Below are 27,825 nucleotides of genomic sequence, written 5' to 3'. Positions count from 1 at the left end.
TCAATTGGTCAGTCACCAAGCATTTCCGTACCAAGGGATGGCAGTGAGGGTGCAAAACAAGCAAAAACATACATCTGCCTTCTAAGAGTTTGCATTCTGACAGAAGAGAAAATGTGTGACTCTGCAGACGTGTATGTGTGCATGCACGTAACGAACATGTGTTTGCATGTGTGCAGAGGACAGATACAAAGCCGACAGAAGGCAGCCTTGGCAGGAAAGGCACTAGCAGACGGAGAAACCAGGAAAGGTCTGTTCCAGAAAATGGCATTTCAGCTGAGTTTTTAAGGAAACCAGGAATTCTAAAAAGTGGGAAAAGCACATTCTAGGCATAGGGGAACGGACAAAGATTGATATGGAATGATGTGGGAGCAACAGTAAAACTGAGTGTGTGAGGTGAGAAAGAGCAGCGAGGCAAGTGTGAGAACCTTTTAGTTAGGATGGAGGTATTCACAAAAAAAGACAAAAAGACTCCAGAAAAAGGACAGGATTTGAAAAAAGGAGGAAAGATTAGCTCTATTTTAAACAAACTCAGTTGGAGATGCATGGGGATATTCAGTTCAAAAGATCTAATGGTAGGTGGATAGGAGAAACTTGAACTCAGGAGAAAAACTAGGGAAATTAAATGGATAGACCAATGGGGACACACACACACACACACACACACACACACACACACACACACACACACACACACACACACACATTTATTTCTCAGTCGTTTTGAAATAGATGAAAACTGAACTGAACCCATAATACAACTGATGAGGTGAGTGAGAGTACAGAGAAAACAAGAGGGGCCAGGGCAGACCCCGGCTTCAAACACGCCCACAGTTAGGAGGCATGGTAGGGCTCACTTTTCCGTCACCTGCTGTCCCTTTGGATAAATCACAAATTCCTTGATCCTCAGTATCTTCACTTTCAAAATGATGGAAATGGACACTCAATGGTCCCTTTTAGCTCTAATACTGGATAATATCTACAATAAAGTTCAGGAATTACTTACATAAATACTAATTTATGCTCATTCTTACCAAAAACAAAAAAACAAAAAACCAAGAATTTTATATTAGAGTTAAAGACACTTGACCCCAGAGCCACAAGTGCTACATAACACAAGGACACGTGGATTTCTTTTAACAATCTGTACCATAACATGTACTTTTGGAAATGAAGCTATGTACCATTTCCAAAATGACTAAAAGTAGAAACAGCACAACTCTGCTCATTCTCAAAAACTATTACCACAACTATAATAAACATTTCCTCACACACCCCTCTACATCACCATGAAAAAGATGGAGAGAGAAGTTTCCCCAAATTAAAAATGTTATATACATCACAATTACATAAAATAATGAAAAACACATCCCTTTAATTTGCTTTTTAACACTCTCTGACTCATCAAATAACAGAGTCTTCCCATTTTGCCAAATCCATTTCAATGCAAGTAGGCACCAGGAATCCAAAAATCAGACAGGTATAAAAGTAACAGCTGCCAAATTTGAAATATCAGTTCCCTACCATCTGTTTTTTCTCGCCTCTAATGGAATGGGTAAGGATCAAAGATAGTTCTCTTTCCTCTCTCTCTCTTTCTCTATCTTTCCTCCCTCTCCCCATCTTCTCTCTCTATTTCTTTCTCCCCCTCTCCCCTCCCTTCTCTTTGTCTCTCTTTGATTTTGTCTCTTTGTCTCTCTTTTTCACTCATAACAGCCCTATTTAATTTTCTTTTTTCTTGTCTTCCCCCATCCCCAAAGAAGGCTACAATTAAACATGGATATATATATATATACATATAGATATCTATAAACACACACACACACACACACACACACACACACATATATATATGAATGTACTGTGTTTATTTCCTCCTATCATCTTTCTCTAAAGCTAAATAGCATCTTCTTTCTTAAGTCCAAGTCATTTCATGTTTTTCTAATGAACCAACTATCATTTCCTACACTAAAGCAATATTCCAACACAATCACATCCTATCTAAGAGATAATCTTTTAAAGTTTTTCCCATTTTTCTGAATTTCTTCCATTCTTGGCTGCATAGGTTTTATTTATATAAAAAATTAATTTAAAATAATCAAAACTATCCATTTTATACCTCAACAATAATATTGGCAACAATTATATTGGCCTTACCTAGCCATGTACAATAATATTACTTCAATTATTTACATCTGACTTTATGCCAAAAAAAAAAGCGTTTTGTATTTATGTTCACATAGTAACTATGTGTGTTTGGTAGGGAGACTCTCAAGGATTTTACACTATCTAGTTATTTTAAATAGTCTAAAACAATATTAAATAATATTGCTGATACATGACAGTTTTTCTGTTTTATCCACATTTTAAAAAATATAAATCAAACTAAGGTATCATAGCATAAAGGTCAGAGAACTAGCCTCAAAATCAAGAAGATCTGGGTTCAAGTTCTATCTCTATCATTTATGATCTATGTGACTTTGTGTAAGTCAACCATTGGAGATCTCCTCCCTATGAGAATGATGATACTTCCTCATTTTGGAAGGGCTATCTGGGAATTCTGATCATTTCCTACCTAGATGCTTTCCTGATCTTCATGATCTCCAGAAACTCATAATTCAGTGAAATGAAATCAACTGACTCCTCAGCTCCTCAGCTCATTTCCTTCACTCCCTGCATCAATAACAGCTTTCCCTTCTCCTCTCTCTACTTTTTAGCTTCTTTTATATGCTGTGTTCTCTCATTAAATGTGAGTTCCTTAAGGTCAGGGATTGATTGGCATGACTTTCTACATTACTCTAACACTGAGCATAGAGTTTGGAACATTACAGTAGGAGCTGAATAAACATTTACTGAAGAAATAGTTGATTGATTGGTAGGGGAAATTGGCTAGGAATTTGAAAATCCTTTGCATTAAGCAAGAACAATGGACAGAATCAGCTATACCCAGAAAAGGAACAAGGGGAAATGAGTGTAAACTGTGAGCATTTTTTGTTTTTCTCCCCAGATTATTTTTACCTTCCGAATCCAATTCTTCCTTTGCAACAACAACAAAATTCGATTCTGCACATATATATTGTACCTAGGATATACTATAAGATATTTAATATGGAATGCCTGCCATCTAGGAGAGGGGGTGGAGGGAAGGAGGGGAAAAATTCAGAACAGAAGAGAGTGCAAGGGATAATGTTGTAAAAAATTACCTATGCATATGTATTGTCAAAAAAAAGTTATAATTATAAAATTAATAAAAATAAATACATAAAATTAAAAAAAAAACAAGAACATTTACACATTAATTACTCAGTTTTTCAGAGCAAAAAACAATCTTTTCGTTATCCCACTTCACAAATAAGCACTGGTTGAAAACAAAACAAAAACAAAAATAACAAAACTGTAAAAGCTAATTTATATAAAGCAACTGCCATCATGTGAATGTTTTTTCAGTCATCTTTAACAATCCATTAAATAAGAATGCTAACAGATACTACTACTTCCTTTCTTTTTGAGAGCATAAGGGGAGAAAAGTCTAAAACAAGCCTCGTGCTGTTTGAGTTGTCTACAACATGGTGCTAAATTGAAATGATCCAAGCTGCTGACATTGAACTGAGCACTGGGCCTAGAGTCAGGAAAACCTAAGTGTGAATCTATCTTCCAGTCACTTCTGGTTACCTCAATTTACTCATCTGTATAATGGCAATAATGGTAATAGCACCTAACTACCAGGATTTTTATAAGAATCAGAGATAATATTTGTTTGTTTGTTTGTTTGTTTTTAAGTGTTGTGCACAATCACTGGCTTATAATAGTAGGCACTACATAAATGCTTATTCCCTTCTTCCTGGAAGTTGTTTCTCAACTAAACTAATTTAACTCTGCACTAAAATAGGGACTTTCTGTGACTCAACTCTTTCCATGTGGCTCTAGGCTACCACAAATCATGACTTCATTTTAAGAAATCTATTCAAATCCTAATATTACATTATACTCTCTGTGCACTTATATACTACATGCTACTGATTCTGGAGGTGTAAAATCCTAGGTTTTAAGTCTCTCGTCTCATACAAAATGGCCGTGAACCTAGGAGAGTCAACTTCTTGGTGACCTCAGTCAGCAATTCATAAAGTGTAAGGGTCCCTGGGACCCTTTCTGGCAGTATGAGAAGTCAAAATTATTTTCACAATACTACTAACATGTGGGGCAGCTAGGTGGCGCAATGGATAGAGGACTAGCCCTGAAGTCAGGAGGACCTGAGTTCAAATCTAGCCTCAGACACTTAACATTTCCCAGCTGTGTGACCCTGGGCAAGTCACTTAATCCCAATTGCCTCAGCAAAAAGCAAAATTAATTAATTAATTAATTTAAATAAAAATAATATAGGCATAAAGAATGAGATCATAAATAGATTAGAGGAACAGAGAATAGTCTACCTCTCAGACCTGTGGAGGAGGAAGAATTTATGACCAGAGGAGAACTAGAGATCATTATTGATCACAAAATAGAAGATTTTGATTACATCAAACTAAAAAGTTTCTGTACAAACAATACTAATGCAAACAAGATTAGAAGGGAAGTAACAAATTGGGAAAATATTTTTAAAAGTAAAGGTTCTGACAAAGGTCTCATTTCCAAAATATATAGAGAACTGACCCTAATTTATAAGAAACCAAACCATTCTCCAATTGATAAATGGTCAAAGGATATGAACAGACAATTCTCAGATGATGAAATTGAAACTATATCCACTCATATGAAAGAGTGATCCAAATCACTACAGATCAGAGAAATGCAAATTAAGACAACTCTGAGATACCACTACACACCTGTCAGATTGGCTAAGATGACAGGAACAAATAATGATGAATGTTGGAGGGGCTGTGGGAAAACTGGGACACTGATGCATTGTTGGTGGAGATGTGAAAGAATCCAGCCATTCTAGAGAGCAATCTGGAATTATGCCCAAAAAGTGATCAAAATGTGCATACCCTTTGATCCAGCATTGCTGTTATTGGGCTTATATCCCAAAGAAATACTAAAGAAGGGAAAGGGATCTGTATGTGCCAAAATGTTTGTGGCAGCTCTTTTCATAGTGGCCAGAAACTGGAAGATGAATGGATGTCCATCAATTGGAGAATGGTTGGGTAAATTATGGTATATGAAGGTTATGGAATATTATTGTTCTGTAAGAAATGACCAGCAGGAGGAATACAGAGAGGCTTGGAGAGACTTACATCAACTGATGCTGAGTGAAATGAGCAGAACCAGAAGATTGCTGTACACTTCAGCAACAATGCTGTATGAGGATGTATTCTGATGGAAGTGGAAATCTTCAACATAAAGAAGATCCAACTCACTTCCAGTTGATCAATGATGGACAGAAACAACTACACCCAGAGAAGGAACACTGGGAAGCGAATGTAAATTGTTAGCACTACTGTCTATCTACCCAGGTTACTTATACATTCGGAAGCTAATAATTAATGTGCAACAAGAAAATTGGATTCACACACATATATTGTATCTAGGTTATATTGTAACACATGTAAAATGTATGGGATTACCTGTCATCGGGGGGAGGGAGTAGAGGGAGGGAGGGGATAATTTGGAAAAATGAATACAAGGGATAATGTTATAAAAAAAATTACTCATGCATATATAATGTCAAAAAAAATTTATAAATAAATTTGAAAAATAATAAAAATAACAACATGTTTGAATTTATAATATGCTAAATATCAACAGATAGAACCCACAAAAACAAAAGAACTTTGGTTGGGGTGCTAGAATACTCAATGATTTTTAAGAACAGACCAGGGTCCTGGCACTAAAAAATGAGAGAGCCACTGTTCCAAGCAAGTTGTAAACAGGATGCCCACCTGCACTGGCACAGTTTCCTCAAGGAATAGAAGTGAAGCACAGGTGCCATCCTATCCCAACACTAATTAATGCAGATGTAGATCCTATTAACATTGTTTTAATTAACTTTCTCACTATAGCAGATCACTGGGATATGTGATACTTACTGCCTCTTGAATCTCACAGGAGAAAATGTGTATCTGAAAGTCTTCTGTTCCACGAGAACTCTCTGTAAATGCAAAGCAATCACTTTCTGTTGTCCCATCATGGCCACGTGCACAAAATAGTATTTTGTAGATTGGGAATGATGCAATTTCCACATTGCTAGATTGGTTTATTATTCTGCAAAACAAAGATAACAGAAAAAGCCCAAATGTATTTTTCACTGCTCATTCCTTACTTTAAGTTTGCAATTAGAAAGAAGGACTATTCCCATTCAGGGCTCAAAAGAGTTTTGAAATAAATTCAGGCTTAAGCTCAATAACTAGATTTAGATCCCATTAACATGCACAGTTTATAAATTATAAATGTAAACTCAATAGCCTTTCTTTGGGATCAACAAATGGACATCCAACATTTAATCGTCTTGCCTTCTTTTATGAACAGTCACCAAATGACATGTGCTTTACATGTAAAGTATTTGGCGAATTTTATAATCCTACATAAATGTTAGCTATTTGTTCTATTTCTTTAAGCTGTTTCTATTTCATAGTTTTTTGTCTTCCACAAATTACAATTGGTCATAAACGATCTGTTTACTCACATCTGTTCAGTGGTATAGGAGAAAATTGAATGGAGGATACCAGAGACTAACCTGATAAAGACAAAATACTAAAAGAGGTCACAATTTTAACCCTTCATTAGGAACACTGAGGTTTTTCTTCTCCTAGGAGAGGGCTGAGTATATTGTATTATGGATCTTATGTTTTTAATTTTATAAGTCACTCGCATAAGCTCTTAAATAGCAGAAGCAAAGAAAACATTTGACTCAAGACCTTGCTTAACAAATGATTCCATTGGTCTAGGATTGTGTGATTCAAGTGGCTTAGAATGTAAACGCCTCAGTGAAGATTGTCCTCCAAGGAAACGTGCAGAGGCTTGGACTAAGGGAAAATCATGTTCTAGGACCAATGGAAGAAGGAAGATATGATCTGGCAATAGTGAGCAGCCATTCCTCTAACTACCTTGAAATTCCAAAGGAAGGAAAGAAAGGAGGGAGGGAAGAGAGAGAACTAGTGTCTCCTTTTGTTTTCCACCTAACCATACAAACCTAATCAGATAGTCTTCTTGTCACCCTGACCCACCTCCTCCTCTTTTAGCCAGAATGGTAAGTTTTTGAGTAGACAGTATAAAGGAGCAATGGCAGAAAATGAGATTGCAAAGGGGAAGCTAGAAGTCACATCCAAACCATTTCAAAGATAAAACAAGCATAATTTCAAAACTGCATCAAATATTAACTAAAATTTACATCCTGGTAATATGTGCTGAACCAGAAGAAACCTTCTAAGGGCTCTTTGTCAAGACTCCTTGGCAGAGCCCCACAAAGGTGGTGATAAGATAACTTTGAGGTAAAGAGTTTGAAGTTTTACTCATAACTTTGAGATGGTTTCAATGTTAATAAACAAAATAGCACAGATAGAAGGTGGTTAAAATATATATATATATATATATATATATATATATATATATATATAAATGAGACCTCAAACTCCTACCCCCAACATTCTCTTCCATTGGGTCCATGCTGCTGAGTGCTCCTGATTCTGATCCACAGTGATGTCAGTGATTCTCTCTGCCTCTCCCTCTCCCCATTCTCTTTCCCTTCATTCCTTTCCTACCATTCCCTTCATTATCCTATTTCCTTTCTCATGCTACCACTGGGTCAGTTTTCACCATTTGTCTCTGCCTTTATGGGATTTTTTCCCTCCATATTCTTCATGATGTCAATTGTGATCCTTCCCCATGAGTAGCCACAGAACTGGGCATACCTGGTCCCATTTCATAATTTCACAAATTATCAATTCATCCCAAGTTATACTTGGCAAATAGAATGCAAACATTTAAAACTAATTTGGACTTCCATTTTATATGCACACACAAAAAAGTGGATGAATTCAAAGGCAGTTTTATATGGAAATGTTTAATAATTAATTTCAGGGCATTGTTTGTGACATGGCTAATATTGGAAATCTGTTTTGCTCAACTATACATATTTGTGATGAGTTATGTTCTTCTAACTTTCTCAAGATGAGAAGGGAGGAAGTAAGGGAGAAAAAGAATTTGGAGCTAAAAATAAAATAAAATCAAAAGTAAGTAAATAAATAAATCTATAAAATCCAAGTCAAACTTATCTCTTTCTTCAAAAATGGGGAAACAGAACTTACCTAACAGAGCCTTCTGGAACATTTGGCACATAGAGAGTGACAGGAAAGGGAAACTGGCAGGAAGATTTCATGGTTGCCATTGCTCGCAAAGCTTCTACTTCATTTCGAGGAGAAGAAACTTTCATACATCCTAAGTAAGTCAGTTTATTAAATAATACACTATCTTCCTCTAGTGGTTCACTGGGAGAAGGTGGTCGAAGAGCAGAAACTTCTAAAAAGAAAAAATAATAGAAAAGTATACACATATTAAAAAAAAAAAATCAAACAAAAACTAATCATTACATTTGGTGATAAAATGGTTGCATTTGGCATCAGAGGACCTAGACTCAAATTTTGCCTAAAATTTTAAATACAATTATGTGACCCAGAAAAAGTCACAATCTCTTTAGGCCTCAATTCATCCACCTATAAAATACAGGGTGTTAACTAAATGGTTGAAGTTCCGCTAAAAATCAATCACTCTAGAGATATTTGTTAAAGTATCTATGATTATGAGACATAACATGGCAAAGAAGACAGCTGGCCTTGGAGTCATAAAGACCCAGAAGTTCAACATCCACCTCTGATACATATTAGCTGTGAAAGTCATTTACTTTTCAATTGCCCTTAGCAATAATACTGCAAATAACTCAAACTGCAGAAAAGGTTCTCATGCACACTGATGGAGGAAGCTATTAGTCAGGGACTACCTACACTATGAAATCCAATTTTTAAAAAAACCCAATGATCTTATAAACAAAAGTTGTCCCTGACTGCAACATTTTAATTCTCTTGATGGTACCATCATCTTCTGCCCCCAAAAAACAGACTGAACACTTCAGAATAATCTTTTACTTTTCCTTCTTTCTTCTCACCCACATCACATCAAATACCAACTTTTCTGACTCTACTTCCATCAGTTCTCTCACATCAGGCTCATCCCAAGCTGGGCCTTCATGACACCTGAACTCCTATCTGAATCACTGTTAAAAACTTTCTTGCTACTCCTGCTTCTCCAGATCTTCCCACTCAGATCCTCCCTTCAGGTTGTTCATGCTTTTTTTGCAGGTCTCACCAACTAATTCCCTTGCTCAAATATATTTAGTGCTTCCCAATGCTTACTGTATCAAATATGGTCTTCCCTTCAAGACCATCAACAGCTTGGTTCCAACCAACCCTTCTAACTTTATCCTACACCTTCACCTTTATCTGTTCTATGTTCCCAACCAAAACGCATTTTTCCCTATATTTAATCATTCTTCCCTCTCTGACTTCTCTGCATCCCTGGTAGTATCATGACCCATTTTCAAATCACTGTAATGCCTTCTCTACCCCTTGGGCTATCTCAGGTGACACTATTCTTAATAGACCCTTGGCTTCTTTTCCTTAATGGAAAACTTTCTTTCCCTCATATTTCTCATGTGCATTTATTTCATTATCTTATAGTTATTTATATACATAGATCAATTTTCACCATTGATTCTGTCTTCATGGGCTTTATGCCCCCATATCCTTTAATTATACTCTAAGCTCCTTAAGAATAAGGAGTGTGTGGTTGGAAGTAACATTTTCTTGCTTGGATTGACTCAATTTTCCTTCAAGGAAACAAGGAGGTCATTCTAGGGATTTGGTTAACTTTGAAAAGTAGGAATTGAATTACTGGTTATCTTCCTCTTTACCTGAGGCATAAAAATGCCAAGGGTTGGTATTACTAAGATTAAATGAATCTCAGTTTTTTAGGATCAGGACCTCTTTTAAACCCAGAATAGCTATCTTCATGAATGTGGAAACAGAGAGTACCAGTATCAATTCTTAGTAAGTAATATTTTTTAATTCTATTTCAAGTATTTACTTTTCTGTATGTCTTTCATTACATTTCATTCCTGAGCTTCAATCTTCGACACTGGTCTGGCTTCAGTTCTCTCTTGCCTCAGCTTTGGACTCTTCCAGATTTTACCACTATAACTCAGCTATCTTCTCACCTTAAAACATTTCCAGCATGTTGACCCCCCAACTCCCACTGAGTTCCAACGAAGGTCCTCCATTGACAGATGGGTCCAGATTAGTCGTGCTTCATTCCCCTCCTAGCATCATGCCTTCTCATGTTTACATTTTCTTCCCACATGATAGAACCTCCTTTTATGTTTTTTCTGCCTCCAAGAGAATGTCAAGCTCCTTACAGCAGGGCCTATCCTTCTTTTTGCATTAGTTTGTACTCCCAAACAATTTTAATGCCTGGCACATAAAAAGAGCTTACAGATTCACTAAGAACAAACTATCTCATTTCATCATTGAGTCCCCAGTGCCTAGCTCTTAGTAGGTATATAATCAATGTTTGGAGAATTTAAGAGAAAAGTATATACTAATCAAATAGTAACAGCATTTGCAGACAGTTAATACAAAGAAGAATCTTATTCTTGTAAATCAAAATTGAAACAGAAAGGTGTTTCCTATGCAAAAGTTTCAAAAAATAATTTGAACTTCAAATGTCTAATGGAATTTACATAAATTGCAGTTTCAAAATTGGTATTCCATATCTATCTACAATAAGAAATAAAGAGGCAGTTATATACTAAAAAAAGAATAAAAGCATAAAAAAAGATTTTGTGTAAGCCAGATGGAGTTCTCAGCATGTAAACTATTTTTATCATTTGTGTGTGTGTGTGTGTGTGTGTGTGTGTGTGTGTGTACTCTCATGCGCGTGTTTTCCCAAACAACCTGATTCATAGATATTCTTATTCTTGCTCATTCTCATCCTTTTTCTACAGAAGTATACGTATTTCTCTGTGTGTGTGTATGGAGGGGGGGAGGAAAGAATTTAATGTCTCTGTGTGTGTCTGTGTCTTTGTCTATGTGTTTTGAAGGGACGGAGATGGGAAGAACTGTGCATGTAGAGAGAGAGATAAAGAAAGCGAAAAACAAGATAGTCTGATAGTAGAAGCAGTTATAATATTACAGTTAAAATATAATTCAACTGACATTTATCAAACTCCCATGTGCAGCATAGACATCAGAGAAGATACAAAGAAAATCTCAATACCATATATCCCCACATATAGGAATATCTCATTTATGCAGAACAATTTGGGGAGAAGAGAAAGAGATGGTTATTAGGGCAAGGAAGTAGAGAAATAAAATAGAATTATGAAATGAAAGCAAGAACAAAGGAGAGAGGTTAATTAACCATCAAAAAACAAACTTTAAACACATCTTGGTGGGAACGTAGGAAAAACTTTCCTGTCTTAGAGAAATAAACATAATTTCTCTTAGAGAAGACTTGAAGTTATTACTATGAATATCCATAGCTAAAAGAATTTATTATACTAGGTTTTAACACAGCAATACCTTTAAAAGTTTTATTAACCTGTATATTAATGCATTCTAAATGTTCCTTTTTCCCTCTCCTCCCATTTGGCCATGTTTGTCCTGTTCAGTGAGCTTTTCATTGTTCTTGTCATTTAGACCTGCATCTCTCAATCACTTACTTTCTTTCCTCTTCACTTTTTTTTTCCCCTCCCTCTCTCTTTTGCTTCTTCTGCTCCAAGCTTATCAGCCTTGGCAATGCTAATGCGCACACTTGTAACCATTACCAAGGATAAGCAAGAGCTTCTTTTATTCTAGTAGGTGAACTGACCAGTCATATTAGATTTAAAATCCTCAAGTCTACAGCACCTCAACTGTTTCCAATGGATGTTCAAGCCTAAAAAAATTCATCATATTCATGACTATTCTTGACAATTAGTCCAAGGGTGTGGCTACTCTACTCTCACTATATAATGGGTTCTATAGTTAAGGAGTAGCAAGTCAATACACATTTATTAAGCATTCATGACTTGCAAAGCACTATGCTAAATGCTAGAAATATGAATATGAAAAACTAGAACCTGCCATGAAAGTGTTTGCAAACATACAAGAATGGAAAATACAATATATGCACAAGTAAGTAGAAAATGAGATAATGATGCATGAGCGATGTTGAGACAAAGAACTTTAGGCCAGTAGTCTACAAAATAAGGGCCACATGGGAAGCTATTGCATGATTCCCAAACAACAATCAAAAAAAAATCAACCATAAGCCAATAAGATGGGTTGCGTCTCATGTTGCCAAGATAGCCAATCAAAGGAACTGTTTCTAACACAACCCATACTTACCCTCACATACTCTCATTCCCTCCCTCCAAATGGGCAAGTCCCCAATCTTCCTTCCCTTTGAGCCAGATTCAAATGTCAGCAGCTCGGGGGAATTACAACTCTGAAACAAGCACCCACACAAGTATCTGGGCAGCCCATTAGTAAAAATTTCCAGTTCTCTACCCTGGGGGAAAAAATTCTTGATCAAGGTATATGATCAAAAAAAGTTTGAAGGTCATAGTTCTGGAAAATGTTGACAAGGGAGAACATATTCAAGGAACTGAGGAAAGTTTCGCTGAGGAAGTAGCACCCAAGTTAAGTCACAAAGAAAGAGAAAGATTTCCATAAATAGAACTAATGAGGGCATACATCACAGTCCCAGAGAACATCTTATAAGATGTGGTGATAGGTGGGAGATAGCAATACAAAGTTAAAGCACTGCAATGGAGAGCATGTGCATAGGCTCAGGAAACACTGCTAGAAAAATTGGTTGTAATCAGAAAGAAAAGAGCCCTGAATGTTTACTATGAAATTTTCCTTAAATATGACTTCCCCACTCAAACAATTCCAGAGTCTCCCTATTACCTTTAAAATCAAATATAAACTCCTCTGTTTACCTTCTAAACCTCTTCACAATCCGGCCTCAACCCATCTTTCCAACCACACTGGACATTATCCCCTCTTCTGCACTCTGTGATCCCATCAAGCCCTGCCTGGATGTATCTCTCCTCACCCTTGCAGAATTCCTCTGTTCACAGCTCAAGTAGTAACTTCTATATGAAGCCTTTCCTGGGTTCTTACACACCCAATTGCATCCATCATTACTCAACACTTGTCCCTCAAACTGCTGGCCTCCTGACTGCTATCCCAAGCCAGAGTCTCTCAGAATCATATACCTTTACCCCAACCAAAGCAGCTGTGGAGGCAAAACTCCAGCATCCCACATACTGTCCTTAATTTCTCTGGCTGATGCCTCAGAATAAGGTGCTACACTGACTCCTTTTTCTTTCTAAATGGAACAGAGGGCTTTACATAAAACAAACACCATTAGACTGCTCCCTTGACTGCAGATTTCATTAAGTGACCGTTCTCCCCCAAAACCGAACCACTTTGGAACTTGCCTAATTTTGAGCATCAACATGCATCTATACACATCCTCAATTCCTCACTCTCCCTCTCACTCCATATATCTAATCAATTGTTATCTATTGTCTTTTCTATGTCTAAAAATCTCTCATCTCCATTACTTCTTCTCTATTCATATAGACACCATCCCTGTCCAGGTCCTCATTATAATAGCTTTCTAATTGTGCTCCCTGTCTTAAGTTTTTCCTCCCAACTAAAATCCATTCTCCACATAACTGCTAAAGGGATATTCATACTTAACCATGTCACTTCCCAATTCATTAAACTCCAATGACTATCTACTAAGTCTAAGATGTAGTAATAACAACAAAAATAATAATAGCTGGAATTTACTTACACAGCACTTTAAGGTTTACAAAGCACTTTACAAATATTATTTCATTTATCCCACAACAATCCCAGAAAGTAGATGCTATTATTATCCCTATTTTACAGCTAAGGAAACCGGATTTGCAGGATATTTAGTAATTTACCCAAAGTCATAAGGCTGGTAAGTATCTGAGGGTAGATTTATACTCAGGTCATCTTGACTACAGGCCTAAAACCTTATCCATTCTTCTACCTAGCTGCCAAATTCATCCTTTACTGATCACTTTTGTAATTGTATGTTTCCATTTGTCAAACTCATTATCATCAACACCAATTGTTGATCACATGGCACTGCAAGCTTGGTAAGTAAAAGAACCCTGGAAACAGCAGAACATCCCCCCCTTAGCCTAGCCCTGGCAATCACCATTCAGTATTGCAATTCCCACCAAAATTGTCAGAGCAATACTCTTTGTAATATGCAAAGAATTGGAGACAAAGGGAGTGCTTGTAGATTGGGATATGGTTGAGTAAACTGAGATATATGGATTCTGTTGTTCAATATCTAATTCTCTCACCCATTTGGGATTTTCTTAGCAAAGAAAATGAAGTGGTTTGTCTTATTCTTCCCCAGTTCATTTTACAATTGAAGAAACTTGAGCAAACATGGTGAAATAACTTAAGGCTAGATTTGAACTCAGGAAAATATAGAATTCCTGACTTCAGACACTCCATCCACATTGCTACCTACAAAACCCCATGAATATTAACTAGGGTTTAATAAATGCACTTTCACTGATTTAAAACAGATTTTTATATAGCAAAAAAATGATAAATATGAGGAATTCCCGGAAATACAGGAAAATGTATAAACTGATAAAGAAAAAATAAAACTTAATAAAATATGGCCCAATGAGTATTATACATTACACAATGTCAAAGACTTGGGCAACTGACAACTTCTCTGGGCCTCAAATCCTAAGATTTCAAAAAAAAAAAAAAAAACTGGCACAATGGTCCCCTAAAGATTCTACTATCTCTAAATCTATACTTCTATGATCCCCACATCAAAAAGGTAGAGCAAAATTTACATATTGTCAAATACATATGATCGCTTCTTTGTTTTCCTTTGTTGAAAAGTGTTATGGATGGGGAGATAATTCTTGAAATGGCTCATTTAAAAAAAGAGAGAGAAGGCAAAAATAAAACTCTAAAAATGAAAAAAAAAAAAAAAAGGCAAAAAGATTCAATTGTTCCAAATTCCTAAGACATACATATGTATATGTACACATACATTCTCTTTCCCTTTCTCTCTCTCTCCCTCTCTCTCTCTCTCTGTGCGTTTCTCTTGTGTGTCTGTCTCTTTGTATCTCTGTCTCCCTCTCTCTCTCTTTTTCTCTTCCCCTCCCCCAACCTAGCACCAAGACATGGATTGAAGGTTAATGAATGCATTAATGTATGAAAAATATGAAACAAAACAGATATAGACTGAAATCTTAGCATATGCTCTCATTTTCCATCCTGTCTTATGAGATAATCCATTCCATTTTTTGGATAGCTCCAACTTTTAGAAAATATTTCCTTAAATTGAATTGAAATCATTAGTCTAGTGGTTTTTACCCAATAGTCCTACTCTGCAAGGCCAGAATGAAATGTAATAACTAGGGTTGTGTTGTGGTTGAGGACTAGAAAAGATGATCTCTGAGATTCCTGGCAATTCTTTGGATTTATGCCCATTTGGTTTAAACTATATCCCAAAGTCTTCTATTATTTTTGTCCTTTTTATTCTGAATTTCTTGTTTGACCTATCACTATATGGTCCTTTAAAAACACAGAGGTCATGTGAATCACAGCACCAAGCACATTCACAAAACAAACTAACATTCTTCTCACATTCTTTCCTGAGCTAGCCTACCTATACAGAGACAGACAAACAGGCACATCAAAATATTATTCAAAAGATCTCTGGAAGTCTCTACCCTCAAATCTACTAAAAAACAACTGAGGGATAATAGAATAAGAATAAGGAAAGAATAATTTGCCAAGAATAGAGAATTAGTCTACAGCAGGGTTCCAAATTTCTTTTTTTTTTTTTTTTCCCCTGAGGCTGGGGTTAAGTCACTTGCCCAGATCACACAGCCAGGAAGTGTTAAGTGTCTGAGATCACATTTGAACTTGGGTCCTTCTGAATTCAGGGCTGGTGCTCTATCCACTGCGCCACCTAGCTGCCCCTCCAAATTTCTTTGAACTCAGAATATGAATGTCTCAGCTTTGAAAAATTTCAATGAAAGGCCAAGAGGAAGAAAGTAAGGAAGCAGCACATTTTCAAGAGTCACCAACCTAAGGTTGTAACCCAAATTACAGAAGTCAAAGCATTATAGAAGGATCTTGGAAAATCTCAAAATGAACTAAGCCATCTCTCCTGAATATGTCAGCTAAGAATACTGGTAACGTCTACATTCTACTATTCTCTTCTTTCCTATGCTCCTATATGAAGCATACAGAATCCACACTTGTTAGAGGATATATGATAATAAATGAAGTTGTAACAGGGACCATGGGCAACCCTACTGCAAATGATACTGTCTAGTGGCACAAGTTACTATTAGGTGAAAGAGGAGATGCAGAGGACTGGAAACTCACAAAATATAGTAGAACTACCATATGGCCCCAATAGATTTGTATCAGTGTTGGAATTCATTCTAACTGTACAAGTGGCAACTCATCTATGCCCTTTACTCTTTGTGATTTTTGCCCAAGTTTTTCCAGAAGTCCTCCACATCTATTAAGAGAGACACATTAAAAGCCATTTTCTAGGTCTTAATAGCTTTTAAATGTACCACTATAACATTCAGGCTATCCATCTGTTATTACTAAATCAAGCCACAGCAAGGCTTTTTCTATTAGACATTTCTTCCAAAAAATTTCTTATTCTTATATATATCTGATCAATGGAAATATACTACATCTTATTTAAACCTTCTATGTATTTCTCCACTGGCCTTTTATTAACCTTGCACTTTAATTACAGAGAAAACTGCTTCAAGATAAGTAGTTCCCTAACTACCTTTTAAGCTTATGCTCCAGTATAAGCAATTCTACTTAACTAAATTATCTAAATCTTCTAATTTTCAAAATCTTGCCTATCCTTCAAGACCTAACTCAGACCTTCTACTTCATGATCCACAATGATTTTCCCTCTTTCTGGAATTCTATACCTGGTCAATACCACATACTTTTACACCTAATTTTATTATAATCATTCATGTGTTATAGTTTAATCTTCCAAGGTAGACTATGAATTTCATGCAAAGGGAGACAGCATATTCTTTTTGTTTGCATTTGCTAAAACCAAACCCACAGAACTAGGCATTTAAAAGTTATTATTCAAATATCATTTAATTGAATTGGTTGGGAATGAATGAAAAATTAATCATTCAAAAGAGGATTTTAATTATTGAAAAATACAAGGCAGATTTTCCCAAAATGTCTTCTAATACTTTGAAAAGAATAAACATGTAGTCACAGTTAATTAAACACAAATGCAAATTACAAATTTACAACAATATGGCTCAATAATCATAAATAAAAACCTAAAATATCAAAAATTGTCTCTATTCTTTGGACAACGGGAGAAGGTAAGAAAAGAAAAATCATTTATCAAGTGCCCACTCTCTGCCAGACATTGTACTAAGTGTTTTACAAATATTATGTCATTCCACTATTTCTGTTAAAGGCCTCATTTCTAAAATATATGGAGAATTGACTCCAATTTATAAGAATACATTCTCCAATTGATAAATGGCCATGGGAAAGGAGCAGACAACTTTTAAGTAAAGAAATCAAAGCCATATATAGTCATATGGAAAAAACACTCTAAATCACTATTGATTAGAAAAATACAAATTAAGGCAACTCTTAGGTATCACCACTTCACACCTCTTAGATTGGCAAAGATTTCAGGAAAAGATAATGATAAATGCTGGAGGGGCTGTGAGAAAACTAGGACACCAATACCTTGTTGGTAAAGTTGTGAAATGATCTAGTCATTCTGGAGAGCAATTTATAACTATGCCCAAAGGGCTATAAAACTGTGCATGTCCTTTGATCCAGCACTGTCTCTACTAGGCCTGTATCCCAAAGATATCTTTAAAAAGGGAAAAGGATTTATATGCACAAAAAGCTTGTAGCAGCCCTTTTTTTTGTAGTGGCAAAGAACTGGAAATTGATGGAGTCCATGAGTTGGAGAATTGCTGAATAAGCTATGGTATATGAAATGTAATAGAATTATATTGTTCTGTAAGAAACTGATTTCATTATTATTATTGTTTGTTTGTTTTTGCTTGAGGCAATTGAGGTTAAGGGCAACCTGATTTCCTGATTTCCGAAAAGCCTGGAAAAACTTACATGAACTGATGCTAAGTGAAATGAGTACACAAAAGCAAGATTATATGATGATCTCCTGTGATGGATTTGGCTCTTTTCAATAATACAGTGATTCAAGCCAATTCTAATGGACCAATTCCAATAGACTTGTGATAGAACCATCCACATCCAGAAACAAGACTATGGAGACTGAATGCAGATCAAAGAGTAGTATTTTTGCCTCTTGTTGTTATTGTTATTTGTTTGCTTTGGGTTTTTTTTTCTCCCTCGTGTTTTTTTTCCCCTTTTGATCTGATTTTTCTTGTGCATCATGACGAATATGAAAATATGTTTAGAAGAATTGCACATGTTTAACCTATATTGGATTGCTTACTGTCTAGGGGAATGGATAGAGAGAGAAGGGAGAGGAAAAAATTGGGAACGCAAGCTTTTGCAAGTGTGAATGTGAAAACTATTTTTGCATGTATTTAGAAAAATTAAAAGCTATTATTTAAAAAAAAAAAAAAAAAAAAAAAAAAAAGAACCAAGGTCTCCTTGACTCCAGAGTCAGGGGTTTATTCACCACAATCCATAGCTCCCTTATTACCTCATAGCAAGCCATTACCTCAAATAAAATACATTACTAAAACAATTTAATTTAGATGGGGCTAACAAATAGTTTTCATGAAATCTGAGCACATATTTTTTCATATTACTTTACACTGAAACATGTTAACTTAGGAAAAAAAACAATGTCACAAAATCCTAATTTCTAATAATATACAATTAGTACAATTTTAATTAAAAAGACAACAGAAAAAAGTAGGGGCAGCAGTGACATCTTGTACCAGCTGCTGATTTTTACATATGTGGGTCCTTTTCCCTTTTTTATGAGATCTTTAGAATATAGTAGAAATCAGAAACTATGAAGAGTTTGATAACTCTTTGGGCATAGTTCTTAATTTTCTCCTGAAAATTCTTTCTGATCTTTATCCAATTGTTCTTATGCATTAGCAGCAAAGTACCTGTATTAGAAGGATCCAACACTAATTGGAGAGAAGGCCTATTTGCTTGGTTGGCTGAAACTTCAGTAAATGAATGACCACAAATTTCAGTCGAACTTTCACAATCAAAAAGATGGTTTTGACCTTTTTCAGAATCCCTCAGAATCTCTTCCATTGCCTTTTCCAACTGTTCATCTCCATTGGAGACGATCTGCAAGTTTAAAAAAAAATTTTTTTTTAAGATATAAAATTGCAATAAACTTTAAACTTGTCTACATACTTAGAATTATATAAATATAAAATGCAATATATACGTCGATTAATGCCTATTATCTGCCAGACACAAATCAAACATTTTATTGCTTGAAACAAAACAAATTAAAGCAATCATATAGGGGCAGCTAGGTGGCGCAGTGGATAGAGCACCAGCCTTGAATTCAGAAGGACCAGAGTTCAAATCTGGTCTCAGACATTTAACACTTCCTAGCTGTGTGACCCTGGGCAAGTCACTTAACCCCAGCCTCAAAAAAAAAAAAAAAAAAAAAGGAGCAATCATACATTACAAAAAGAAAACAAACTGTACCTAACAACATAAATCTCTTCTCGAACATTTTTTTTTAAATAAATGAAAGTATACTTATTCTATTGTGCTTTCACCATGAAATATGGGGATATAATTTTTAATACATTTTAAAAGTGATGCAATTCAAAAAACAAATATATACATTTAAAGACAACCAGACCATAATATTTGCATGAAATAAGGAAAGAAAGAATGCAATGAAGTTGTAGTCAACACTGTCATTGGTAACTATCTTCAATCAATACTTACCCTTTACAAAGATTTTATCTCTTATTAATAGTGGTTTAACTTAATAAGGAAAGCCCTTGATGTCCTATTTGATTTCTTAAATTGCTTGTCTGAGGTCATTTTAAAACATATATGTTATGAAAAAAACAACTAATTATGCAGTTAAGATTTACAGTATACAATATGTACTGAGCAAAGACCTATCTTATACATAACCTAACCAATTTCGTTTTTTTGTAATAACATTTTGTTGTTATTTTAGATCTGTGATTTCGATGCAGGAACTCCCTCTCCCAATTTACAGATCCTCCAAGATAGAGAGATAAATTGCCTGTGATTTACAGCTTTAAAGAGTTGCCCTGTATACCAAAAAACTAAATTATCTAGAATAGGTAGGAATTTATCCTAATTCTAGGAGCAGTTCATTATGCCACAATGCCTTTCAATAATACTGATAATATGGGAATAACCAAATTCCTTTATGAAAATGACATTGTAAGATCATTTAGTCCACGTAACTTTGCTGTACCTCATTCCATCACATTGTTTTAGTCAGGCATATTTTCAGAGAAATAATGACAGAGTATATACCTCTACAATTAAAATTAGGAGAAGGTACATCAAATTTACTACCAAAATGTTTTTAAATCAGTATAATTTTCATTAAATTAATGTGTTATACCTTTGAAAGTATAAAGTCAATATTTTGTAACTTTCACCTACTTTTCATTCAAAGGCCATTCTATTCTATTTCTATTCCTATTCTAAATTTCTTACTTGCTCCTAAAGTTTTCACAATTCCATCATCCAAAACAAAACAACACAACTCAAGAAGGAATTGAAAATATGATCATTAAAACCACTGAAACTTTTTATTCCTACATTTTTAAATATACTCATGGCATTCAAGTCTGTTTCTGGACATCAGTCAGTCAACAAGCATTTATATATAAAACAAAATGTGGTTGCATTGTCACACTGTTCTCAATATCTAAATACTTAAACTGTTACTACTGTGTTACTTTTTGTCATTAAAAATTTACAATCATCGATACATTAATATTCTCAAATGTCAAAATACTGCCAAATATGTACATCTAAGTCACAGTAACTGTAACAGGAGTAATATAACAAAAGGTTTTCTTCATGTACAATGTAAAAATTCCACTAAAAACAAAAGTAAAACATGTATTATACTTGATTACTTGCTCAGCTATCTTGTGTATTAAGGGAAAGACACAGAAAGACAGCTAAATGAACTAAAACATCAGAAATTCAATAACCCCCTTAAAAACCAAGAAAAAGTATCAACTACTTCCCCAACTACTTCCCCAAATCAGCTTCAGGGTAAATAAATATTAACTGGAATCTTCTGAATAATCAACAGTTAAGGGGAGAGCAGTAGAAATTTGATTTTACATAATTATTTAGAACCCATTCAAATGCTAAAACATACAACAAATAAATGGAAATCATTTGAGGAAAAAATATATACCTTTAGTTGAGGTCTTTCATCATCCTTTGTAGAGCTATCACCTGCTTGCTGGGGTACCAAAACAAATTCTTCACTATTGAGTGTGGTCACAGAATCAGGTGACCCACTAACCTTCGGTAAGGAAGCTCTGACCTCCATTTCAGGACTGCAAACTTCTCTTGCCACATTCACCTTGCCAAAACTACAAAGAGGAAAAAAAAAAAAAAATACAACCAATTAAAACATTTTTAAAGTGTTGAAATAACCTTCAGTTTAAAAAAAAAAAAATTCCTATAAACAGGAATCCTGCTAACTAGATAATTAACTCAAAGTTACCCAGACGGCTTGTTCAAATTGAGTTAAGTACAAAGGAAATGTATCCTTTTCACCCTGAGACTCCAGACTGCCAGAATCATTTTGTTTCCTGAAAAACAACACAAACCCCACCCAAATGTAAATTAAATAAACTGTGCAAATTATTTTAATATCACTAATCTTCCAGTAGAAAGTGGTCCTCCTTTTTAAAATAATAGATAAAAAAAGAAAAGCAGGTCAGAAGCAAGCAAAAAAAAAAAAAAAAAAAAAAAAAAAGTCCCTGAAAGAATTTCATTAACTCAATCTGGATGTTTCAGATAACATTCCTCCTCTAGTGTTTGTTAGGCCACAAAGTGATATTTCTAGGTCAATAAAGTATTTTTTTTTAATTTAAGACAAAGTTACAGCCACCTCAAGCCTTGTGTCTTTCCTAGATATTACACTAATTACCTAGACAAACAAAAAGCTCTCAAATGACAATCATATAAGAAAACAAGTGTCAGTCATATTGTGCATTTGTTTCTACAAAAGCTACAGTGTGTTGTCAGGGGAAAGCTCAAATTGCATACTACAATTGAGTCTGCCACCCTTCTACTGAGGGCTAGTGAAGAAGACAAGGATAGAATGATAACAATCATTTATTCTTATTATTTTTTGTATACCTTATCTGTATAGCACTGTACCTCCCTCCCCCTTCTTCCTTCCTTGCCTCCTTCCCCCAGAAGAATATAAGTGGCATGAGGGCACTCAGTCATACAGTAATACTGGCCTGCTTATCAGTTCCTTAAACAAAATACTCCACCTCCTATCTCCCTATCTTTGCATTGAATATCTATCTCCGCCTCTTAGTTTCCCTGGCTCTTTCCATCAAGAATCAACTCAAATGCCACATTCTAAAGGAGGTTTCTAGGGTTCCTCCAATTGGCAGATCGATCTGCTTAGCCATTACCAATAATCTGTGGAAAATAATAGAAACCACATGAGGGGCTAAAAAGAAGCCAAAATCATGGAGTCTGAAAACTACAGACCATAAATCTGACAAATTTTTTAATAAAATTCTAGAATGTATTATTAAAGGAATAACTCATGATTCTCCGAAAAAACAACAATTGCTACAAAGGGCCAGAATGGCATCATCAAGATTATGTGATGCCTGACAGTCTTATTTTATTCATTGACAAAGTCATTAAACCATAATATAAAGGGAGGAAAGGAAGGAAGATGAAAAGAAAAGAAGGGACAGAAGGAAGGATCATAGGAAAGAAAAGAGAGAGAGAGAGACTCCATTACAAGTATGGAGTTAGAAGGTACATAGATGAGAGGAATTGCTATAGCTGATCAGAGCTGGGGATAGTGGCTGGGTCAAAATAAAATTCTAAAGCTATTGATCAAAAGACTTATGATGTCCAGCCATTCTGGAGAGCAATTTGGAACTATACTCAAAAATTTATCAAACTGTGCATACCCTTTGATCCAGCAGTATTGCTACTGGGCTTATATCCCAAAGAAATACTAAAGAAGGTAAAGGGACCTGTATGTGCAAGAATGTTTGTGGCAGCCCTTTTTGTAGTGGCCAGAAATTGGAAATTGAGCGGATGCCCATCAATTGGAGAATGGCGGAATAAACTGTGGTATATGAAGGTTATGGAATATTATTGTTCTATAAGAAATGACCAGCAGGATGAATACAGAGAGGCCTGGAGAGACTTACATGAACTGATGCTGAGTGAAATGAGCAGGACCAGGAGATCGTTGTATATTTCAACAACAATACTATATAATGATCAGTTCTGATGGATGTGGCCATTTTCAACAATGAGATGAACCAAATAAGTTCCAATAGAGCAGTAATGAACTGAACCCGCTACATCCAGCGAAAGAACTCTGGGACATGACTATGAACCACTACATAGAATTCCCAATCCCTCTATTTTTCTCCGCCTGCATTTGTTATTTCCTTCACAGATTAATTGTATATTATTTCAAAGTCCAATTCTTCTTGTGCAGGAAAATAACTGTATGGACATGTAAACATATATTGTATTTAACTTATACTTCAACATATTTAACATGTATTGGTCTACCTGCCATCAGGGGGAGGAGATGGGGGGAAGGAGGGGAAAAATTGGAACAAAAGGTTTTGCAATTATCAAATCTGAAAAATTACCCATGCATATATCTTGTAAATAAAAAGCTATAATAAAAAAAGACTCATGATGTTATTTGGCATGGTTATGGCAGATCATGTTCGCATATACCAGGACCTTTGCTATACTGGCAATTGCTATCATTCCACAACAACTTAAGCACCTCTTATGTGCTAAATACCATACTAAGCTGAATTATCCAGCCTTCGTTTTCTTGCCATGTCAAGACAGTGGAGTAGGGTTTTCACAGGAACATAAAAGGGCTAGAAATTAAAATCCTGTGAAAATCAACTAAGACAAAATGTTCAGTTCCCATTTTAAAAAAATCATTATTAAAAAGCTAAATCTTCACTTCAACAATCTACTTTTGATTGAATTGACAATCTAATGTGTAAATTTATATAAATTTAATTCAATTACATAATTTTTAAGAAATCAACTGGATTATTAATCTGTAGTCCATAAAAAACCTAAAATATATTTCTCCATCTATCAATATTATCTAGCTATTCCTCTAAAGGTATAGATATCCAAACTGTTGAGGTCCCTTTCTACCTCTAATTTATATAGTGCTGTTTAAACATATAAGAAACTGTTTCAAACTGAGTTAAATTAAAAGGACCAAAGTAGTACCTAATTTCTAATCATTCAATTCAAAGTGTCTTTATTTAGTGAGACGACCAAAAACTCGGTACTTATACCAACACCACTAATTTCCCTTTAAGTGTGATAACTCTATTCTTATTTGTTGACTAAAGACCAATAAAGTGATAAACTGGCAACTCTAAATAATATATGAAATTTTTAGGGTTCTATGATGTCCACCATTGTTTGTAAACTAAAAGCTAAAGGTGTCTACAAGGAGGAAACTCCACTTCAAATGTATTCTTAAGATGTCAAATATGCATATCAGAGCACTACAAGTCTTGATTAAATTAACAAATATATAGTTATTCTGTATGAACAGGTTAATCTGTATTTTTCCTGTTCATCTCTTTTCCCACAGTGGCAAGTATAGTGTCCTTCATCTCCTGGACAATATATAAATGATTTTAACTGCAAATGAACCAAAACTACACCAAACTTTGGGCTGGAAATGAGTCCCACTTAATTTTGTAAAATGAGCAAGTATTTGAAATAATGATAAATTCTAATTTAAAACTTCATTAGAATGGCTAAAATTGTAATCCTACATATTAAAAACTAGACTAGCAGCATTCAGACAAGTCTAACTAAAAGTGATTTTATTATTACATAACATGTTTCCATACATAAAATCAGAGTGTAAAATGTAAAGTTCCCTTCTGAAGTGAAACAAAATGACACCAGCCCTCTTGCTTTCAGTTTATGTGGTGGACTCATATCCATTCATTTTCCAAGTAACTCTTGAATTAAAATAGTAACCTAAATGGTAACACAAAAACCTAAGTGTGAGTCAAAGTTTGGACAGGGTAACAGCAGTCAGGAGGAAGTCTAGAAATGACTACAGCTGAACCATTACCAAAATGGAAAAAAACAGTACTGTGGATAACAAAAAAACAAAAACCAAAAAAAAAAAAAAACCACTTTTGCCTTAGTATTTATTCTAGTCAGAAAAATAAAATAACATTTGACCATCAGAGCCCTTTGAAACTTTGAGATTGTTTCAGTTTTTAAAAGTGGGAATATTAATCCCCATTGTCAAAGTCTCTTAATATTTCTTCTCATTCAGAAGGAAGGACTTGTCAATACAGTAGGAACTATATTATAGGTTGTGACCTAAAAACAGTCTATCTCTGAGCTATGGAAATACTGGCTTGACCATATTGCCATGCTCAGGTCTGGGCTTGCCAGGCTACTTTCATCATAAACTTTCAGTGAATAGAAACTTTATAGCAGGGAGAAGCCGGAACACATACAAGCAAAACAACTCCAAAACAAGACATTCATGAGTAGGACCAAGGATGGAGATTATCCATTAACCAAAGCTAGAACATGGCCACCATTATCCCTTCGTTTAATTCCATTAAATCTTCTCTGCTCACTTTCAAAATACTACTCTTTTGTTCTCTCAGAATGACTTCAGCACCTGGCTTGCACTTTTCTTTTCCAGGAAGGTAGGTGTCACAGTGGATACAACACTGGGCCTGATGTCAGAAGATCCAAGTTCAAGGCTAGCCTCAGTCACTTCCTACCCATGTAACTATAGACAAGGCACAAAATGTGGATGATAATAATATCACCTATCTTATAGGGTTGTTGTAAGAATCAAATGAAATAACATTTGTACAGCCTTCATATAATGCCTGGCATATAATAAGCATTTAATTAGTGTTTATTTCCCTCCCTATTCCTTTCAAACCAGCTTCATCCTTATTGATTACAATGTTGATATTGACAACCTCCTAATTCATCAACCTCCTCAATATCCATCTTCATTCTGCTTCAGCCATTCACTTTGTCCTAACCCCAAAAGACACTGCTATTGACACTCTAATGTAAGGGTTCTCAAACTCCGGCCCACGGGCCAGATACGGCCTGTTGAGGACATTTATGCGGCCCACCGGGTTATGGCAAATGGGCTGAGGGGCGGAGACAGAGTATGGGATTTTGTTTTTACTGTAGTCCAGCCCTCCCACAGTCTGAGGGACAGTGAACTGGCCCCCTATTTTAAAAGTTTGAGGACCACTGCAATGGCTGAAACTCCTCTATTTAATCATAGTTTTCTTATCTCCCACTTTTCCTACTGTCTCATTCTCCCTGTCTCATGCCCTCTAAACATGCTACATAGTTATTTGGTCTACTAGGAGGCCCCATTGGATACAACATTACTACTAAGCTCAATGTAAATGTCTTCAATCCACAATAGAATATGTGGCACAATGGATGTTTACAGAAGATTGATTCAGAAAGTGTTAAATGCAATCAATGGGACAGCTAGATGGTGCAGGAGATAGTGCACTGGCACAGGAGTCAGGAGGACCTGAACTGAAATCTGGTCTCAGACACTTAACACTTCTTAGCTAAGTGACCCTGGGCAAGTCACTTAAGCCTAACTGTCTCACAAAAGGAAAAAAAAAAAAATTAATGAATCAAATATTACTTATCAATCCTTCTACTGAAAGAATCCAAGAACATATAGAGGAAAGGTTCAATACAGAAAAAAACACAAAATGATTTCTTATCTACCACAAACCCTTCCTCTTTCTTACAATGTTTATCCATTCTATATCTCTCCTTATAATACAATATCCTATCAAAAAAAAGTTGGGGGAATTAGTCTGTTTTTAATATGCAACAGATATCCAGCACTATTTCACTTTTAACTTTGTCAGAACTCATTCCTTAAAAATGTCCTGCATTTTCCCATTTCCATATTTTGGCTCAGTTTTGAGCTAGGTGGCACAGTGGATATAGAGCACCAGGCCTGAAGTTAGGAAGCCTCATCTTCCTGAGTTCAAATCTGGCCTCAGGCACTTATTAGCTGTGTGACCCTGTTACTTAACCCTGTCTGCCTCAGTTTCCTCATTTGTAAGATGAGCCAGAGAAGGAAATGGCAAACCACTCCAGTATCTTTGCCAAGAAAACCCCAAACAGGCTCACAAAGAGAAGAGCACAGCACAACTGAAAAAATGAAATTGAGCTTAATACTTTGGCTCATACTGCTCCCAGTGCCTATGTATACCTCTACACATGCTGCTCATCAAAATCCAACTCATCCCTCAAAACCTGTGTGGTACAGACACTGTGGCAGCCTTTCTTGATCTTCACCATTTCATGTACTTCTCTCTCCTTTCAGTTCCCAGAACCTACTGTGTTGGTCATAGTTGACCTTACACTGTTATATGTTATTTGTGTATATGACTTATTCTGATAAGTAAAGTATAAACTCCTTGAGGGCAAAAGCTAACATGTAGTAGGAGTTCAATAAGTA

At 35.5% G+C, this 27,825-nt stretch overlaps 1 protein-coding gene across 5 annotated transcripts in view; it reads right to left on the bottom strand.

Annotated features, from left to right (window-relative positions):
* The window catches only part of RABGAP1L (RAB GTPase activating protein 1 like), a 665,899-nt gene that overhangs the window by 575,393 nt on the left and 62,681 nt on the right, over nt 1-27,825 (bottom strand). For all 5 annotated transcript variants that reach the window (XM_074308401.1, XM_074308399.1, XM_074308403.1 and 2 more), the window contains exons 2-5: nt 21,472-21,652; nt 19,187-19,376; nt 8,235-8,445; nt 6,018-6,192 (exon numbers count right to left, since the gene is read on the bottom strand). In XM_074308401.1, coding sequence (XP_074164502.1) covers nt 6,018-6,192; nt 8,235-8,445; nt 19,187-19,376; nt 21,472-21,609 — 714 coding nt within the window. In that variant the 5' untranslated portion in view covers nt 21,610-21,652. The remainder of the gene's footprint in view (nt 1-6,017; nt 6,193-8,234; nt 8,446-19,186; nt 19,377-21,471; nt 21,653-27,825) is intronic.

This window comes from Sminthopsis crassicaudata, chromosome 4, assembly GCF_048593235.1.
Source record: "Sminthopsis crassicaudata isolate SCR6 chromosome 4, ASM4859323v1, whole genome shotgun sequence".
NCBI classification, from domain to species: Eukaryota; Metazoa; Chordata; class Mammalia; order Dasyuromorphia; family Dasyuridae; genus Sminthopsis; species Sminthopsis crassicaudata.
This window is presented reverse-complemented; position numbering and strand designations above follow the sequence as displayed.